Genomic DNA, 17,317 nt, shown 5'->3' on the forward strand with positions numbered 1-17,317 from the left:
TTGTCAGGAGCTGTTTCAGATTTATTCCAGAACAGTAGAAAGTTGTATCATCAGCAAATAGGACACATTTAAATTGTTTTGAGACCTTGCAGATATCATTTATATATAAGATGAATAGTTTTGGACCAAGCACTGACCCCTGAGGAACTCCGTGAGTGATTTTTAGTTGATTCGTTTTTTTATTGTTGAGTTGCACGTACTGATATCTGTTTTCTAAATAACTTTTTATCCATTTATAAGCTACACCTCTAATGCCATATCTTTCTAGTTTTTTCAATAATATACTGTGATCTATTGTGTCAAAAGCTTTTTTTAGATCTAGGAAAACCCCAACAGTAAATTCTTTGTTGTCTATATTAGTGGCTAATGCTTCCACAAACTCCATAACTGCCATTGAGGTGGTCCGTTTTTCCCTGAAGCCATATTGATTCTCACTTAGCAGCGCATGCTTTTGTATAAAGCTATCAAGTCTGCGAGAAAATAGTTTTTCTAATATTTTTGAAAATTGTGGTAGTAGTGATATTGGTCTATAATTTGTAAACCGATGTCTTTCTCCACTTTTATAGATTGGAATAACTTTAGCAATTTTCATTTTTGATGGAAAGATACCAGCTTTGAATGACAGGTTGCATATGTGCGTGAAAGGTCGCACTACATATTCTATAATCTGCTTTATTATTGTCATGTCAATATTAAAGCAATCAGTTGACTTTTTATTTTTAAAAGTTTTTATAATATTTGATACTTCTTCTTGTTTTACAGCAGTAAGGAACATCGTGGAGGAGTTTTTTTCTACATATCTATCTATTTCAAACAAGTTTGTTGGATCAGGAATTTGTTTTGCTAGGTTACTGCCGATGTTGACAAAATACTCATTAAATTCAGTTGCTATTTCTGCAGTTTTTTCCAAAATAGTATTTTTGCCTTTGATAAAATACTCTGGATAATACATTTTTTTAGGACTATTTCTGATTACTTGGTTAAGTATCTTCCATATTTCTTGTGTGTTACTTTTATTCTGCTCTAATAGTGCATGATAATGATCTCTTTTACTGGTTCTTATAATATTTACTAGTTTATTTTTATAGGTCTTATATTTTTTTTCTGCTTCTTCAGTTCTCAATTTTAAAAACAATTTATATAAATAGTTTTTCTTTTTACATGCGTTTTCTATGCCTTTCGTTATCCATGGCTTACTTGGGTCTTTATACTTTTTGGAGACTTTAGTTAATGGAAAATGTTTATCATATAAAGAGATTATGGTAGACTGAAATACTTCAAACGCTGTATTTGGGTCTTCGTTTGAGTAGACCTCGGTCCAGTTTTGTTTTTCTAGGTCTTGCTTAAAGGCGTCGGTGGAGCGTTGGGTTCTTAGTCTTATTTCTGTTATGTGAGTTGTTGACTTAGCTTTTCTATCAAAATAATTATGAAAAACTGCAAAAACAGGTAGGTGGTCACTTATGTCATTAATGAGAAGTCCACTTTCCATTTTATGGTCAATCTTATTTATAAATATGTTATCTATTAATGTGGCCGTGTCAACTGTTATTCTGCTAGGTTTCAGGATTACTGGGAAAAAGCTGTTGCTGTACATAGTATTTATGAAGTCGGTTGTTTTTTTGTGTCCATTTGGGTTTAATAAGTCAATGTTAAAGTCACCACATATTATTCGTGTTTTCTTATCGTTGTTGTAACTGAGCATATCTGTTAGTTTTTTATTGAATGTGTCAATACATGATCCTGGTGTCCTATAGATGCAACTTATGATGATATTTGATGCCTTTTTATTATGTATTTCAATGGTTAGACATTCCATTAGGTTTTCTATTGTGTTTGTCAATCTCTCGATTTTACTGCATTTAAGTGCTTTGTCTACATATATTGCAACCCCCCCTCCTTTTTTGTTTTCCCTATTAGTTGCAAACATTTCATAACCTTCTATTTCCATTTCAGTTGTTTTATCTTCATCAAGCCAAGTTTCTGATATGGCAATTATTTTAAATTTATTGAATTTAGTCAGGTATTCTTTGATTTTTGTGAAGTTTTTATCGAGACTTCTACTGTTTAAGTGTATTACTGAAAGTGCATTTTCCAATTTTATATTAGTGTTGAATTGTTCATCCAGGTAATAGTCAGAGTTTGTTACCCTTTGTTTGTTCTGGAAGAAGTTGTTGTCTGGGTCCAAATTGTTCTCGGGATCGAATGGCTTATAGTCAATATCTTCAAAGGGTTGGAAGTCCATGTTTTTGGGATGTGAATTTCCCGCTCCCACGCGGTCGTCGCTGGCTCCCTCGCGGTCGTCGTTGGTTCCCTCGCTGTCGTCGCTCGCTCTCTCGCCGTCATCACTGGCTCCCTCGCGGTTGCTGGCTGGACGTCTTCTGGGTCCCTCGTGGTCGCTGGCTCCCTTGCGGTCGTCGCCGACTCCCTCACGCTCGCTGGCTGGCTGCCTCCCGGCTCTCTCACGCGCGCTGGCTGGTTGTCTCCCGGCTCCCTCAGGCTCGCTGTCTCCCGGCTCCCTCGCGGTCACTGGCTCCCCTGCAGTCGTCGCTGGTTTCCTCTCGGTCGTCTCTGGCTCCCTTGCGGTCGTCGCTGGCTCCCTCGCGGTGGTCGCTGGCTGGTTGTCTCCCGGCTTCCTCGCGGTCGCTTGCTTCCCTGCAGTCGTCGCTGGCTTCCTCGCGGTCATCACTGGCTCCCTCACGGTCGGTCGTCGCTGGCTCCCTCGCGGTCGGTCGGTCTTGAAAAAGTTATTGTCCGGGTCCAAGTTGTTCTCAGGGTCAAATATCTTGTGGTCAGTAGGGTTGGAAGTCATCAAAGGGTTGGAAGGGTCATCAAAGGGTTCGAAGTCCATGTTTTTGGTATGTGAATTTCCTGCTTCAGTAGGGTCAGAGTTTATATCTTCGGGTGGTGAATAATTCTCAGTATGCTGCTTGATGGTGTTGAACTCGAGCCTGTTGTGTTGGAGTACTGGTGCGGGGGTGGACGATAAGTTTGTCATGTCTTAAGTAGGCAGTTTCCCCTCTGTCACGTGCAGCTTTTAATTTTGGGAGGAGCTCTTTTCTTTTTTGTCGTACGGCATCTGTAAAGTCTTCGTTGATGTAGATGTTGGAGCCTTTTAAGTATTTTGCTTTTTGTAGGATCCTTGATCTGTCCTTGTATTTGAGAAATTTCACCACAACTGGCCTCGGACGAGGTCTTCCAGGTTCTTGTCTTCCTGTGCGGTGAGCTCTCTCCACCTCAATTGGCCCCTGTATCAGCAGCTTCTCCTTGAGGATTTTTTGAACTTTTTCCTCTGTTTCAGTCCACGTTTCTCCCGGTTTTTCCTCAATTCCATCAATTACCAAGTTGTTTCTTCTTGACTGTCCTTCCAAGTAGTCCATCTTGTCTGTTAATACAAGCATGCCGTCACATATTTTGTAGAATTCTGTTTGCATGTCTTTGGAATGGCCAGTTTGACAGATTAGATTTTTTTTAATGTCGTCTACCTCTTTTTGGGTAAAGTTGATGCTGGTTTTTATTTCTTGGACTTCCCTGGTAAAAGTGTCAAGTCGTGAGTTTGTTGAGTCTATTATCATCTTGACAAATCCTTTGAAATTTTCCTGTTGTTGTTGCAAGAGCGCCGTAAAAAGCTCTTTTTGTTGCTGGAGTAATTCGTTTACTTGAGTGAGGGTCAGGAAATCCTCATCCTGCTTTGTGTCTTGCTTCTGTTTGGGTGGCATTTTGTCGGATCTCGTTGCTAGCCAGTTGTATGCTAGTTTGTGACGTGTCCAGTGGGCTTGCTGCTGGGTGTTTCTAACGTGGCAAGTGGGGTTGCGGCTCCCTCACGCTCGCTGGCGTTCGGCTGGTTGGTCTCTGGCGCTTTGGAGTAAAAGGAGTATTATTGAGGATTTTTTGTACTGTGGGTCCCCTTAGCCAGTTGATATCCATCACCTGACTTCGGAGTCCCACAGTACAAAAAATCCTCAATAATACTCCTTTTTTGCTTGATGGCATACCTTACCGTTGGTGTCCACCAATGAGTTTGGTGATTGTCGCCATGACAGGCAATGACCACCTGACTCAGCCGTCTTGACAATGGAGGCGCAGAACATGGCCGACTCTGATTCAATGTCTCCCTCCTTCCCCAGGATGTGGGGGGAAATTTTGCCGGAGTTGGGAGTTTAGACAGAGCACTCTGCTAGACATTCCCAGAAGACCCTTATAATACGTTTGGGTCTGCCAGGTCGGACCGGCATCTTCCCCCACTTTTGGACCCAACACACCACCAGGTGGTGATGAGTTGACAGTTCCTCCTCTCTCTCCACCTAGGTGTCTACTAACACATGCGGCTGTATGTTTGATGACACGACCACAAAATCAATCAGCAAATTGTGGCCTAGGGTGACCTGGTTCCAATTGCATGAATTGGCACCCTTATGTTTGAACATTGTTCATTAAGGACAATCCATGATAAGCATCAATGCTTGTCAGCGACATTGTAGGCAAATAATATCCATCAATCTATCCATTTTCTAATCCGCTTATCCTCACGAGCGCCGCGGGCGTGCTGGAGCCCTACCCAGCTGTCTTCGAGCAGTAGTTGGGCTACACCTTAAACTGTTTGCCAGGCAGGATTTGGCCTTTCTCCAACCCATCAGCAGCTCAATAGCCAATGAACTGTATTCCACCATCTTGATTTACTTAGCAATGAAATTAATTTTGATGTCAACATGCAAATGGGATCTTATGAGTGATATTAAGTGATATTATGACTGTTGTGAGGGCGGCCCGGTAGTCCAGTGGTTAGCACGTCGGCTTCACAGTGCAGAGGTACCGGGTTCGATTCCAGCTCCAGCCTCCCAGTGTGGAGTTTGCATGTTCTCCCCGGGCCTGCGTGGGTTTTCTCCGGGTGCTCCGGTTTCCTCCCACATTCCAAAAACATGCTTGGCAGGCTGATTGGATGCTCTAAATTGTCCCTAGGTGTGAGTGTGGGCGTGGATGGTTGTTCGTCTCTGTGTGCCCTGCGATTGGCTGGCAACTGATTCAGGGTGTCCCCCGCCTACTGCCCGGAGACGGCTGGGATAGGCTCCAGCACCCCCCGCGACCCTAATGAGGATCAAGCGGTTCGGAAAATGGATGGATGGATGGATGACTGTTGTGACATTCATGAACGAGTCAATCTTTTGAACGTCTCTTTTGGAGGTATGATGAGAATTGATTTGCAACTGTGAGGGGGCCATTTGTTAAACACTTAAACACTGAGGCTAACTGAGTGGACATGCACAATCACATGTCATGAACAACATCAGTGAAGAAGAAATATATGTTGCGTGCAGGTGGCTCGTGAGGCTCACTTCTCGGGTCAGAGCTACCTGGACTTGGCGCTGAGCAACGTTCCTGGGCTCAGGAGCAACTTCTATGCCAGCTTCAGCTTTAGGACAGAGTACAAGGACGGACTCATGTTCTTCCATCACGACAAGGTGACGCGCGCTTCCTGTTTGTTGGTGCATGATTTGATGAACTTGCTAAACTGACTCTGTGTGTGTGTGTGTGTGTGTGTGTGTGTGTGTGTGTGTGTGTGTGTGTGTGTGTGTGTGTGTGTGTGTGTGCGTGCGTGCGTGTGTGTGCTTGTGTGCGTGTGTGTACATGTACACGCACGCCCATTTTATTGTGCTTGGGCAGGACGGCATTTGCCAGGTGTTCCTGAATGAAGGTCACGTGGTGGTGAGAGCAGGCAACACCGAGGTGAAGACACAGAAGACGTACAACGACAACAACAGCCATTACGTGGCCATCTACAACAACATCAACGGGTATAGAGCTATTCGACATAGACGGAGTTCACCTTCACCTACGTGCGCTAACGTCTACCAATGCCCTCCTCAGTGTGCGTGTTTATATGAATGACGTGCTGGAGAAGTCCAAGGAGGGGCTCTGGCTGGACACCAGGAGCCGTGGTTTGGCCAGCTTGGAGGGGCGCACCTTCTTGGGGGGCATGCCCGATCAGGGCCTACGCAACCTGACAGGATGCATCAGCAATGTCTTCATCAGGAGGTAAGAGTGAAGTTTTGGCAAACTATGTACAAGAATGGCATTGTAGGGACCCACAGTTGCAAAGAATCAGGAAACTGCAGCATTTACACTACCATGACGAATGCCAATAATAATAAGGCTAAGAATAATAATATCAATATATGATGCAAAGGATAAAGCAATTAACATGCTACAACACAATTTTGACTAACACAACATCCAGCTCAGGTTAAAAAGCTGACATAAAGTTGTGACAAGGCAAAGGCATCTTAATGATGACGTAATAGCAGGGAAAGCATACACCCCGCAGATTATAATGTAGACACCATATTGAGTATGTTGTTATTTATACATATTATTTAAGACCCATTTTGGGGCCCAGCTCTAAAAAATAAAAATAAAACCGCCCATTAGCTGATTAGCGCACCGTGCAGGAGGTCATTTGTAGGATAATTTGCTCAGAAGCAAGTTTTCTATTGAACTGTATGCCTGTGCACTGTGCTAAATGCCAGACAATTGAGGTTCATTGTATCTTTACTTCACATCTTTCTTTGTGCCATTTTTGCTCCTCCTCTTTTCTTTTTTTCCTTCCCTATGGTCTGGACGGTTAAATGTCTTCTTGACGGGTGGGCAATTTACCAGATTTTGCCAGTCTGTAATTCCTCAAATGGAACAAATAGCAATCTTGTGCTGCATCGTATGATTAGCATTTACAGTACTGTTGACACAGTTGTTCTAAATATCAATATTCTAATGTATCATTATGGCTAACAATAAAGTATCAATACAACTGGGTCAAAATTAAAATCGTGAGGTACAGTATTGTCTTGTTATTGCTTATCCATAAGATACTGTGGCAATGTTGTGATGTCTGACATCTTTTTGGTGGTTATGCGACAGTGCCGACACAATTGATTCAAATCCAGGTATTTGCTGTATCGCTTCTTAGTGCAGTGTGAATACAATTGGATCAAGCATTAATGTTGTGCTGTAATATTCACCCACACTACAGTTTTGGCACGACTTGATCAAATATCAATATTGTAAATGTTTTTCATCATTATCGCATGCGCTACAGTGTCGAAGACCGTATTGCTCGAACTGCAGTATGAAAAGAATAGTAATGGCAAGGCAAGGATGTTTGACGTTGAGCAAGAATCACAAAAGCTGTTTAATGTGTTTGTCATCAGGGAGACCAGTCCTCAGATGGTGGTGAATCTGCTGAAGGTCAGAGAAAATGTCAATGTTCCTCTCAACTGTCCTGCCGCCTCAAAGCCTCAGCAGATTGTGTCCGTGCCACCCAAACACAACAGCAAGCCCAAGGTATGCACGCACACATGCCAGGTCCTGGTCCCAATTTTTTTTTCCACGTTCCTACTTTGCTATTTTATCGATAAGATGTAATAAAAAGATAAATATAAAATGAGAGTCTTGGTTAGGAAATACTGCTGCATATGCATACACACCCACAGCGCAGTATGTGTACACTTTTCAGGGAAAAAACAAGAAGCTGTCAGGGTCACGTAGTCGCAACATCAGAGAGTCGTGCCAGGACGTGCTGCTGGAGCAGGAATTGGGAGCAGTGCAATTTAGTGGCTCAACGCTAAGCTACCAACGCTTCGACTCAGTTCCTGCTTCCCTGAGCATCAAGTGAGTGTTACCACTGTGCAGATGGAAAAATAGGTCTGAGTTTATTGTATACATAATCGTTTCATGTATGTACTTGTCATTTTGTATTTGTCTGTAATTTTTATATTCATGATTCATTTCCTGTATGCAGTAAAATACATACTTTGTCTATGGACAAGGTATCCCAAAAGTCCCTATTCCTACCCTCCTTTTTTTTTTTGCTTCAGTTACCTTTGGGACAGACATGAAAACGTGTTTGACATCTTAGACTTTATAGTTTTTGGAAGCATATCATGCCCTTACCCATTACAGCAACGTTGCGAAATTGCTGCCTGCCAAGGAGTGTTTGTGACCCCAACCTCAGTTCAATGGCAATTTGAGAAGCTTGAGGTGCAATGATGCATTCCATGGCAACTTTCTGAAAACAGGATGTGTTCTTAAACCGCACAGTGTAAGGCGTGCCACTTGCACCGCCGATGAGAATTTGGAATTTGGAACTCCTTGAGCCAGTACCGTATTGGCCCCGAAAATAAGACGGTGTTTTTTTTGTGCATTGAAAAAGATTGAAAAAGTGGGTGTCGTCTTATATTCGGGGTCTAAACATTACACCCATTCACGGCGCTAGATGGCGCCAGATATCATTGAAGTGAATGCTGAACTTGACTCCCAAGGCCAAAGTGAATAAAAATAGCGGTAGCACGAAGAAGAAAAATAAAAAATAGCGGTCAGAAGGAAAAGAGAAGAAAATGATAGAAGAGATAACAGAAAATGGAGAAACGTAGCGTCAATCTGGAGAAACGTGGGTCAAAGATCGGCCAGGTTAACCGTCAGCTGAGGAGAAGTTATGATGTAATTTATATTTCAAAAACCAGAAGCCATTCATTTACGAATGTGATTGCACTTTAGATTTGAATGAGGCAAAATAACATGCTTTTTCTCCCAAATATATTGTTATAATCATTGGTTTCAGATGTACTGTAATTATCCATCCATCCATCCATTTTCCGAACCGCTTAATCCTCACTAGGGTCGCGGGGGGTGCTGGAGCCTATCCCAGCCGTCTTCGGGCAGTAGGCGGGGGACACCCTGAACCAGTTGCCAGCCAATCGCAGGGCACACAGAGACGAACAACCATGCACGCGCACACTCACACCTAGGAACAATTTAGAGTGTTCAATCAGCCTGGAACGTGGGAGGATTCTGTATAAAAATTAATTTGGTGTTCAAAAGGTCTTTTTTCAAACTTGAGTCTTGAAAAAGAGGGGGTCGTCTTATAATCAGGGCCATCTTATATTTGGGCCAATACGGTATTAGAGCAAAGCCAGTAAAGTCTACCTGGAGGGCCGCACTTGAAACCCAGCATCAGCAAAGGTTTAATTCAGTGATTTTGCTCCAGCGAGTGATAAAAACCTTACTCATACCATGACCAACTTCACCTTGTTCAAAAGCTTCAAGCGGAAGATTCTGATGATCAACAACCTGAAATATGTACAGAATCGAGCTTTTGTTTATGTTGAGTAAAGGCTTTTAGGAGTCTTCTGCTGCGTTTGTCGAAAACGGATCCGGTTTTGACTTGCTATGGATAGCGTGAAATCTACATGAGTTGAAGCTGTCGAAAGTAAGTGGTGCTTGGATCGATCGGCCACCAATTGGTTTCAGTGGATGTGATTGGTATAAAGGTAAGATCTTCAGCCCGAGCCCGAGCCCGACCCGAAATGGGTCGGGTCGGGCTTCTATCTCGCTGACTTTTTAAAAAAATAAATATATGTTTAGTGCGCTGAGGCGTTTCGAGGCTGTGAATAGTTTTGGCCACGAGAGACCGTGGTTCGCAAAAAAAAAAACAGAAGTCACCTCATCACAAAACGTACTGTACTAAACTCTTGCAATGACAATTCAAAGAACTCCTACCTGTCTCTGTCTATTGTCCACCCATCATTGTTCTTGTTCTTGTTCTTTGTCTTTCTGCTTCTCTCTCTTAAAGTGTCGCGCTTGATTCTTAAGGACGTACTGCTACTGTGGTGTATGGCCCAATTTTCAACCTGTTAAAATGACGGATGGCCTTAAATTTTTCCCGTCAACGCTTAAAAAAATCGGTCAATGATGGAAAATTGTCAGTTAATGTACCCTCTGCAGAAACAGAGATATAAAAGATGTAAATGTTTATACAGTCTTGTTTAACTTAGATTTTGTTACAAAAGAAAGGCTTTAATTTGTTATCATTAATCACACCTCCTCCTCCCTCCTCACAAATAAAATATGAAATTTCGGGTTTGCTTTGGGCTCGGGTCTGCAAATCAAGTTAATTGGTCGGGTTTGGGCTGGGTCGGGCTTTAATACGCGCGGGCCGGGTCGGGCTGGATTTTTTAGGCCCAATCTTACCTCTAGATTGGTATTTGTCGATCGATGCCTTTCATTGCCGATCACAAAAAAATGAACACCCGCAGCTCGTGCTTTGCAGCCTGCTTTTAACTCAACTACACTGTGCGCAGTGTAGTCGAGAGTCCCCCCCGCCCCCACCCCGCACATGTTGCTAATCAAACCGGTAACTGAATTTTAAAAAATGTTTATGTATTTTATGAACTGTCAATCTGGGAAAAATCCTGTTTTTGTTTTTAATAAAGGGATGGATTTTTGTTTTATCTGATTTATTACCAAGTACTTGAGCTGAGCGATAGAAAAAAAAATCAACCACGTTATTGGCTGTTTTATATCACAATAGCAATATGGCATGATAGAGATATTTTCAGTTTTTCTACAGTTACACCATGACTGCTTTTCTCACTTCATTTTGAAGTGACATTAAACATCAAATTAAAAACGCAGCCAGTCGTGCTGCTGTATAAAATCAGTCAAATGTAAAACAGAAGATTAACAATGTCTTCCATATTTTTGCACAAAGTAGATGTCAATCTACATTAGAGATGTCTGTAAGAAATTGATTTTTAAAAAAAAAAAGAAACGATCTACTACAGAATAATCTTGAGAACATTTATGGTGCATAAGTCAAAATCAAAACTCAGAACAATAGTGAAAACAAATCCCTTTAGTGATACATGTATTCAATATCCTATATCCATTTTCTAAACTTCTTATGGTCAATGTGGACCATATGTGGATCTTATGTGGACCAGGCCAAGCCACCTTGGGCCACACAGATGAAGGGGAAAAAAACTTACAGTATATCTGGTTTATTTCTTATCTGAGGCTAAAAGATTGTGTATTTTGAATAGTTACCGGAGTCCTGACGTCTGTCTATGACTGGTTCTTGACACGTCGTCTCGGTCACATAACGTGAATATTAAATCCACAAGCTAGCAAAGTGAGTAAATAAAATATTTGGAAAGTTTCTTTGCAATGGGAAAAAGGCCAGTGAGGATTCAACGCAAGAGTCTGTGCCCAAGAAGAAAAAGAAAGTGTCATTTCAAAGATCATACTAAAAGACCTACTGTATTTTCATGGCGTATCTTATTAAAAGGCGTAAAGTTGGTTACAGGTGCTGTTTCTGTATTTAACACATTGAATTATTGGATGCATTCAGGGAAACCTTCTTTCTCGCACATCAGCATGAAGCAATGCATCATTCCGCAATATGTCTGCCGATATGTCTGTATTTTTGTTTATGTTTTGTTTTATGAATACTGTACAGTATTTTGGGAAAACCCGCGAAGCACTGAAGCCGCAGAACATGAAGCTCTGAGTGGTGAGGGTGCATTGTATTTTCAAAGGCCACTTTGAGAGGAGAGGCGATGCTCTCTGTACCCCACTGTGCGGGATCGTCCTGTACCTTTCAAACTCAAATTTTATTGGATTACGTGCAACAGTCTGCGCAAGTTGGCTTTGGGCAAGAGATACATTTCCCTCATTTTTAATCAGCTCATTTGTGGAGAGCGACCCCTTTCAAATGATAAGTTGGCAAAAGGAAAATGAGGAGCTCCTTACACTTCAGCAGGAATGGACAGAAGAATTTGCTTTTGTGGAGAGGTCAGGCGCAGCTGGTTAGCATGTCGGCCTCACGTTGCAGAGGTGCAGGGTTCGATTCTGCCATGTTCTCCCCCGTGTCTGCGTGGGTTTTCTCCGGGTACGCTGGTTTCCTCCCACATTCCAAAAACATGCATGGCAGGTGTGCGTGTGAGCGCGGATGGTTGTTCGTCTCTGTGTGCCCTGCGATTGGCTGGCAACCGGTTCAGGGTGTCCCCCGCCTACTGCCCGAAGACAGCTGGGGTAGGCTCCAGCATGCCCTGTGACCCTTGTGAGGATAAAGCGGATCAGAAAATGGATGGACGGATGGGTGGGTGGAGAAATCAGGTTCTGCAGAGTGTCTATTGTACCATGATAAAATGTCATCGATGAATCGCTCGAATATAAAGTGACCCGCGCCACATTTGCATCAAAATCTCCGTTGGGGGACAGCAGAAAGAAGGCTTGTCAAGAACTACTTTCCAGGGGGGGGAGCTAAGTCAGCAGCAACTCCATGTATGGACCCAACAAGGTGACTTTAGTTCAGCTAGCTTTGCTGGTTCTTTAGCAATTGTGAGGAACGGACAGCCATTCACAAATGGCAAAAATGTCAAAACATTCATGCTTGATGTAGACAACGAAATTTTGACAACTTCTCGGCTGAAGACGACCAAATGAATAAATGCCATGCCTCTGTCAGCAAGAACTGTTCATGTTCGCTCCATTATGATATCAAATCAAGTCGAGAAACAACAAATGGAGGACATAAATTCAGTGAGATATTTTTCTCGCTTTGGATAAGTCGACAGACGTGAACCTGAAAAACAACCTGCGGTCACATTAAACCGATGGAAGCCTCAACGTGAATGTTTTTGTGATGAAGCAGAACCTGACCATGTATCAACCAATCTACAAATCCATCCGCAAAACCATGCATCTCAGAGAATTCGATTTTAAAAGATGTGTGTGTGGGGGGGGGGGGGGGGTTGACTCTTGTGTGAAGAAAAAAAAGGTTCCCAACCCCTGCATTACACAATGTCAGAGCCATCCTGCTCCCCTGTATTTTTGCTCATTTTTGACAAAATGTGTCATGTAAAAAAAAAAAAAAAAACACTTTGTCTTGCTTTTTAAATCTGTTACAATGATCTGACATCTTAAGTTAGCCTACCAATATTTACTGCTCAAGAATTTGAATAATATTTCGTATGGTCTGAAGAGCTTGAATTTGAGCAAATTCTCACATTTCACTGGTAAAGTCCTTAAAATCCTTCTTGGGGATAATTGTCTATCAAGTGAGGCATCTCAACACAAATAGGCATTTGCAGAGGTCTGTCCCTCACTGCTGGGTCCACCACTGACTGGCTCGTGTTTTCGCTCTTGGACTCAAGACTTTTTAAAACTATGACGGAACTCAGCGCTGCCAGAAGCGATTTTTGGCTTGACTGTTAGCACGTCTGCCTGATAGTGCAGAGGTGCAGGGTTTGATTCCAGGCCCCGGGCTTCCTGTGTGGAGTTTGCATGTTCTCCAGTGCCTGCGTGGGTTTTCTCTGGGTACTCACTCCAGTTTCCTCCTACATTCCAAAAACATGCATGGCAAGCAAAAACACTCAAAATTGCAGATAAGTGTGATTGTGAGTGCAAATGGTTGTTCGTCTATTAGTGTCCTGCGATTGGCTGGCAACAGGTTCAGGGTGCCCGAGGATAGCTGGGATAGGCTCCAGCACACCCGCGACCCTCGTGAGGATCAAGTGGTTCAGATAATGGATGGATGGATGACAGACAGTTTGAGCAGATCTGAGGTATTTGGTGAGTTTGTTCCACGGCTAGGGAGAAAAGCAATTCAATACTGCTTCACTTTTTTTGGTTCCGGTTCTGGGAACACACAACGGACCTGTCCCAGATAACCTTGAGTGGTCTGGGCTTTCAAGGGTACTCCGACATTTTACATGTATTTTGGTCCAAGATCATTTCAATTTTTTCTTGGTTCTCTTCTGCTCATTTGTTTTAAGCTGAGGATTTAGTTTTATGTTTGCCCAAGTGTAGATATTGAAAAATGTTGCAACATTATTATTAAACAAATCAACATCTACTGTATTACCACATGAACACATTGATAATTGGCACCAGTAACGATTCCCCAGGTACCGGAAATCAAACATTTCTGGCTCAGAGAATTTTATCACTTCAAGGCATGGCCTCATTTTATATACTTGATGATTTTCTATCATTCTAATTTGCCAGGGTTATTTACCTGAATTCTCATTTGAAATGATGTCCAACTACAAATTATAGATCAGCCTTCATGCTTACTTTACTCAGGTACTCAGCATGTTCACATCATTTCTCCACGGTGCAAGATGTGAAATGCTCATTGGGTCTGCCTTTGTTTGCACTTTTTGTTCTTAGATTACCATCTTGCTGTGTCAGTCCACTGCCTGTTGGCATGTTAGCATTCTACCGATCTCCGTTTTGTTTTTAGTAGAGTTTTGCAAATGAACTACATGAGTCAGTGCAGGCTGTCAGCATCATTTTGTTTTCGTTTAAAATAGAAAGCCCGACTCCGAACTGTAATTCAAATGCTGCTATTCAAATCATTTGACATGTCAATAAGAGGTGCTCTCTGCGCAGGCCTCACATCTCACTTGCCGTAAAGATCAACTCATCGGAAGGTTTGATCCTCTACACGTCTGGCGGCGTCCTGTCGCTTGCCGTGTCGGAGGGTCATTTGGTGCTGTCTCTGGGAAGGAAGAGGAAGGTTGGCCTGCGCAGCCGCACCAAGATGGACGACCATCAATGGCACACGGTGAGTGAGTCAAGCGCTGACGTGGTCGGATGAAAGCTAAGATGGCGACTCGGTTCTGTCCTCAGGTGTTCATTAAGCGTGACACGGATAAAGTCAGTATGATCGTGGATGGGATCAGCGCTCAGTCCAGGAAGCTTCCTGCAGGAGACCGCACGCGTATCAGTGCTCCGTTATTTGTGGGAGGAGTGCCACAGCAATCTCCAATGTCTGACGCCCACTCTGGCTTTACCGGCTGCGTCCGTGACCTGACGCTGAACGAGAGCCCCACGGGAAGCCCCGCCCACAGCCAAGGCGTGGTCCCTTGCTTCCAGAAGCCTGTGCAGCCCGGTGCCTTCTTCACAGGAGAGGGAGGACATGTAGTCGTAGGTGAGCAGCTGTTTTGTCGCCGCTGTTTCTGGCATTATCGTGTGATGACGATGATGTGAGACTCCTGTATTTCCTGTAGGTGAACTGCTAGTCCTGGGTGGAGACCTGGAGGTCAGATTGGAAGTGCGTCCGGTGTCCGACTCTGGGCTGTTGTTACAGGCTGGGACGATGTCTGGCCAGCATCTGATATTGACGCTGCGCAGAGGAGAGGTGACACAGCGGACGGGGCATTCATTATATCTTAGATCTCATCCGTGTCATGACAACACGCACAAGAGCCACTTTTGCATTGTACCGCCTCCACCCCAAAACAGCCAGGTTACACCCTGCGGTCGCTTTTCCATTACACTTGTTGAAGACTGTGCGGTTGCCATGGATTAATTCTTGAGAACCTGGTTCTAGAAGGTAGGCCAAGGTGGGCTGACGTCACTGTCATTGGATTGACCGAGAGATGTAGGAACTCTACTTCACACACCCATGTCTCGGTTTAAAGCGAGCGCACTTAAGTGACTCAGTGCAAGCTATCCTTTCAAGTGAATGAGAGGTCACTCTCATTCATTTGAATGGACCCGCAAGGGGCACGCTGCTCAAAAAAATGTTTATCCCAAGGATCACTATTCTCTCCACTGGTGCATATGAAATTATAAATATGGTTGAATGTTAATGTAAAATGCATCACGTGTGTACCGTATGCACTGTATTTTTGTCTTGGTGGCGGTTGAAATCTGGAAATTGATTTTTCATCTGTGTGCATTTGAAGAGCTGTAATTTGTGATGTCGCCATATAATGCAACTGCAATTATTATTTTTAATCGGTGCAAAACCTGTGTCCAGGACACATGAAACACTGCGAGTGTGCAATGGTGGCTCGCACAGTTCAGTTGATCGCGCACCAATTGATTGGTTCTTGCTCTAATGAAGAACCAATGGAGGCCAGGAAGAGCGGGGCCAGGCCATTCAAGAACCTGTAATGGGAACATTGCCTTTGGTGTTCTGTGTTTAGGTGACGCTGTCTATGAACAGCGGCAAAGGTGATGTCTTCTTGTCATTGGCACCGGAAGAGGCACTCTGCAACGGACGCTGGCGCGCCATCGCAGGTGAGTGACAAGACCAAAATACCCTCCAATCACCACACTCCCTTGGATGGCTCATGTCTCTCTTTTGGTCTCTAGTGGTGAAGAAGAAGAACGTCCTGCAGCTCCATGTGGATGCAGACAGTCAACGTGGCGCCGGACCCAAACATGGCCGTTCAGCAGTGGCCAGAGAAGTGGTTTACCTCGGAGGCGTTCCTGGTTAGTGCTGCACAGTGTCCCCTGTTAATCAATCAAACATGTTATCAATATGGTCAACATGGAAACAAATCTTTTCCTCCAAGCGTAAACCCTTCATCAAGGTCGTCTTCAGTGTTCATAATAAAATGCTCTCCTCATCCTGTCCACCAGATGGCGGTACCGCAACACCAGGCCTGCCCGCCTTCCACGGCTGCATCCGTCATGTGACCATCAATGGTCGCCCCTCTCCATTCAACAAAGCTCTGTCCGTACGGGGCGAAGTGGGGACACACGGCTGCCCTATTGATTAGCACAAACACACGTGTTTATGCATTCTTAGCTTCACATTCCATGGGTGCAAATGGTGGTGGGTGGCGCTTGACGAATTAATTTATATCTATTAGGATATTTATTGTCTGTTTTGTATTTGATATCTACAGGGTGCTCCAATGTGTGCGTGCACTTGCATTTACACTACAATCACTTTCACCTGCACACTGAAATGATCTTAGCGGATATGATATCAATGCAACTATCATTGCAATTCACAGATACCTCGTACATACTTGATGTTCTTGATATCGTGATGTCATTGCCGTATTCGAAAGACTACATCTCGACACTACTTTTAGCTAGAATTGGGCAGGATCACATGATGTGAGCATGTGCGTCACGTTAAACTTTCATGTATTCACTTTTGTTTCATGTTATACTCTCCTAACCACGTTCACCTTTTGCTTTTGCATGTCATTTGGAATTAAACTTGTAAAACAAAAAAAATCTAGCTTTCTTTATTTCTTTATGTAAAGAAAACACTAAACATGTTTGAGAAGAACAAGAGTAGGTGTATCAAGTAAAGTTTTTTTTTCAGACAAAAGTTCTTCGAAGGAAAGAGCAAATTGAGCACCATATCGAGTGTAACACTACACCACAGACACAAACGTGATGTGAGGGTCTGCTGGGAACATTTCACAGATTCCCCTATCAGAAAGAGTTTCAACTCCCACCTCCTCCAGAACATCACCTACATCCCATGGGAGTCGGGCGACATTGAGTCTGACTGGACCATGCTCCATGCCGCCATTGTTGAAAAGGCCAACAATAGCTGTGGCCATAAGGTGGTCAGTGCCTGTCAGGACAGAAGCCCCCAAATCCATTGGTTGACACGAGCGGTGACGGATGTCGTCAAGCTGAAGGAGTCCTATTGGTTCTTTTTGGACCATGGGACTCCAAAGGCAGCTCATGTCGACCAACTGGCCAAGTAGAACTGAGCTTTGGTCTT

The 17,317-nt window shown here is 43.5% G+C and overlaps 1 protein-coding gene across 2 annotated transcripts in view; it reads left to right on the forward strand.

Moving 5' to 3' along the window:
* The window catches only part of lama5 (laminin, alpha 5), a 163,865-nt gene extending 146,960 nt beyond the window's left edge, over positions 1-16,905 (forward strand). For both annotated transcript variants that reach the window (XM_086127741.1, XM_086127749.1), the window contains exons 68-78: positions 5,313-5,456; positions 5,659-5,789; positions 5,863-6,030; positions 7,200-7,332; positions 7,505-7,659; positions 14,224-14,398; positions 14,464-14,764; positions 14,844-14,974; positions 15,768-15,861; positions 15,937-16,056; positions 16,207-16,905. In XM_086127741.1, coding sequence (XP_085983867.1) covers positions 5,313-5,456; positions 5,659-5,789; positions 5,863-6,030; positions 7,200-7,332; positions 7,505-7,659; positions 14,224-14,398; positions 14,464-14,764; positions 14,844-14,974; positions 15,768-15,861; positions 15,937-16,056; positions 16,207-16,346 — 1,692 coding nt within the window. In that variant the 3' untranslated portion in view covers positions 16,347-16,905. The remainder of the gene's footprint in view (positions 1-5,312; positions 5,457-5,658; positions 5,790-5,862; positions 6,031-7,199; positions 7,333-7,504; positions 7,660-14,223; positions 14,399-14,463; positions 14,765-14,843; positions 14,975-15,767; positions 15,862-15,936; positions 16,057-16,206) is intronic.
* The last annotated feature ends 412 nt before the right edge of the window (positions 16,906-17,317 follow it).

This window comes from Hippocampus guttulatus, chromosome 1 (genome assembly GCF_054856545.1).
Source record: "Hippocampus guttulatus isolate MCC_2025c chromosome 1, RoL_Hgut_1.0, whole genome shotgun sequence".
NCBI classification, from domain to species: Eukaryota; Metazoa; Chordata; class Actinopteri; order Syngnathiformes; family Syngnathidae; genus Hippocampus; species Hippocampus guttulatus.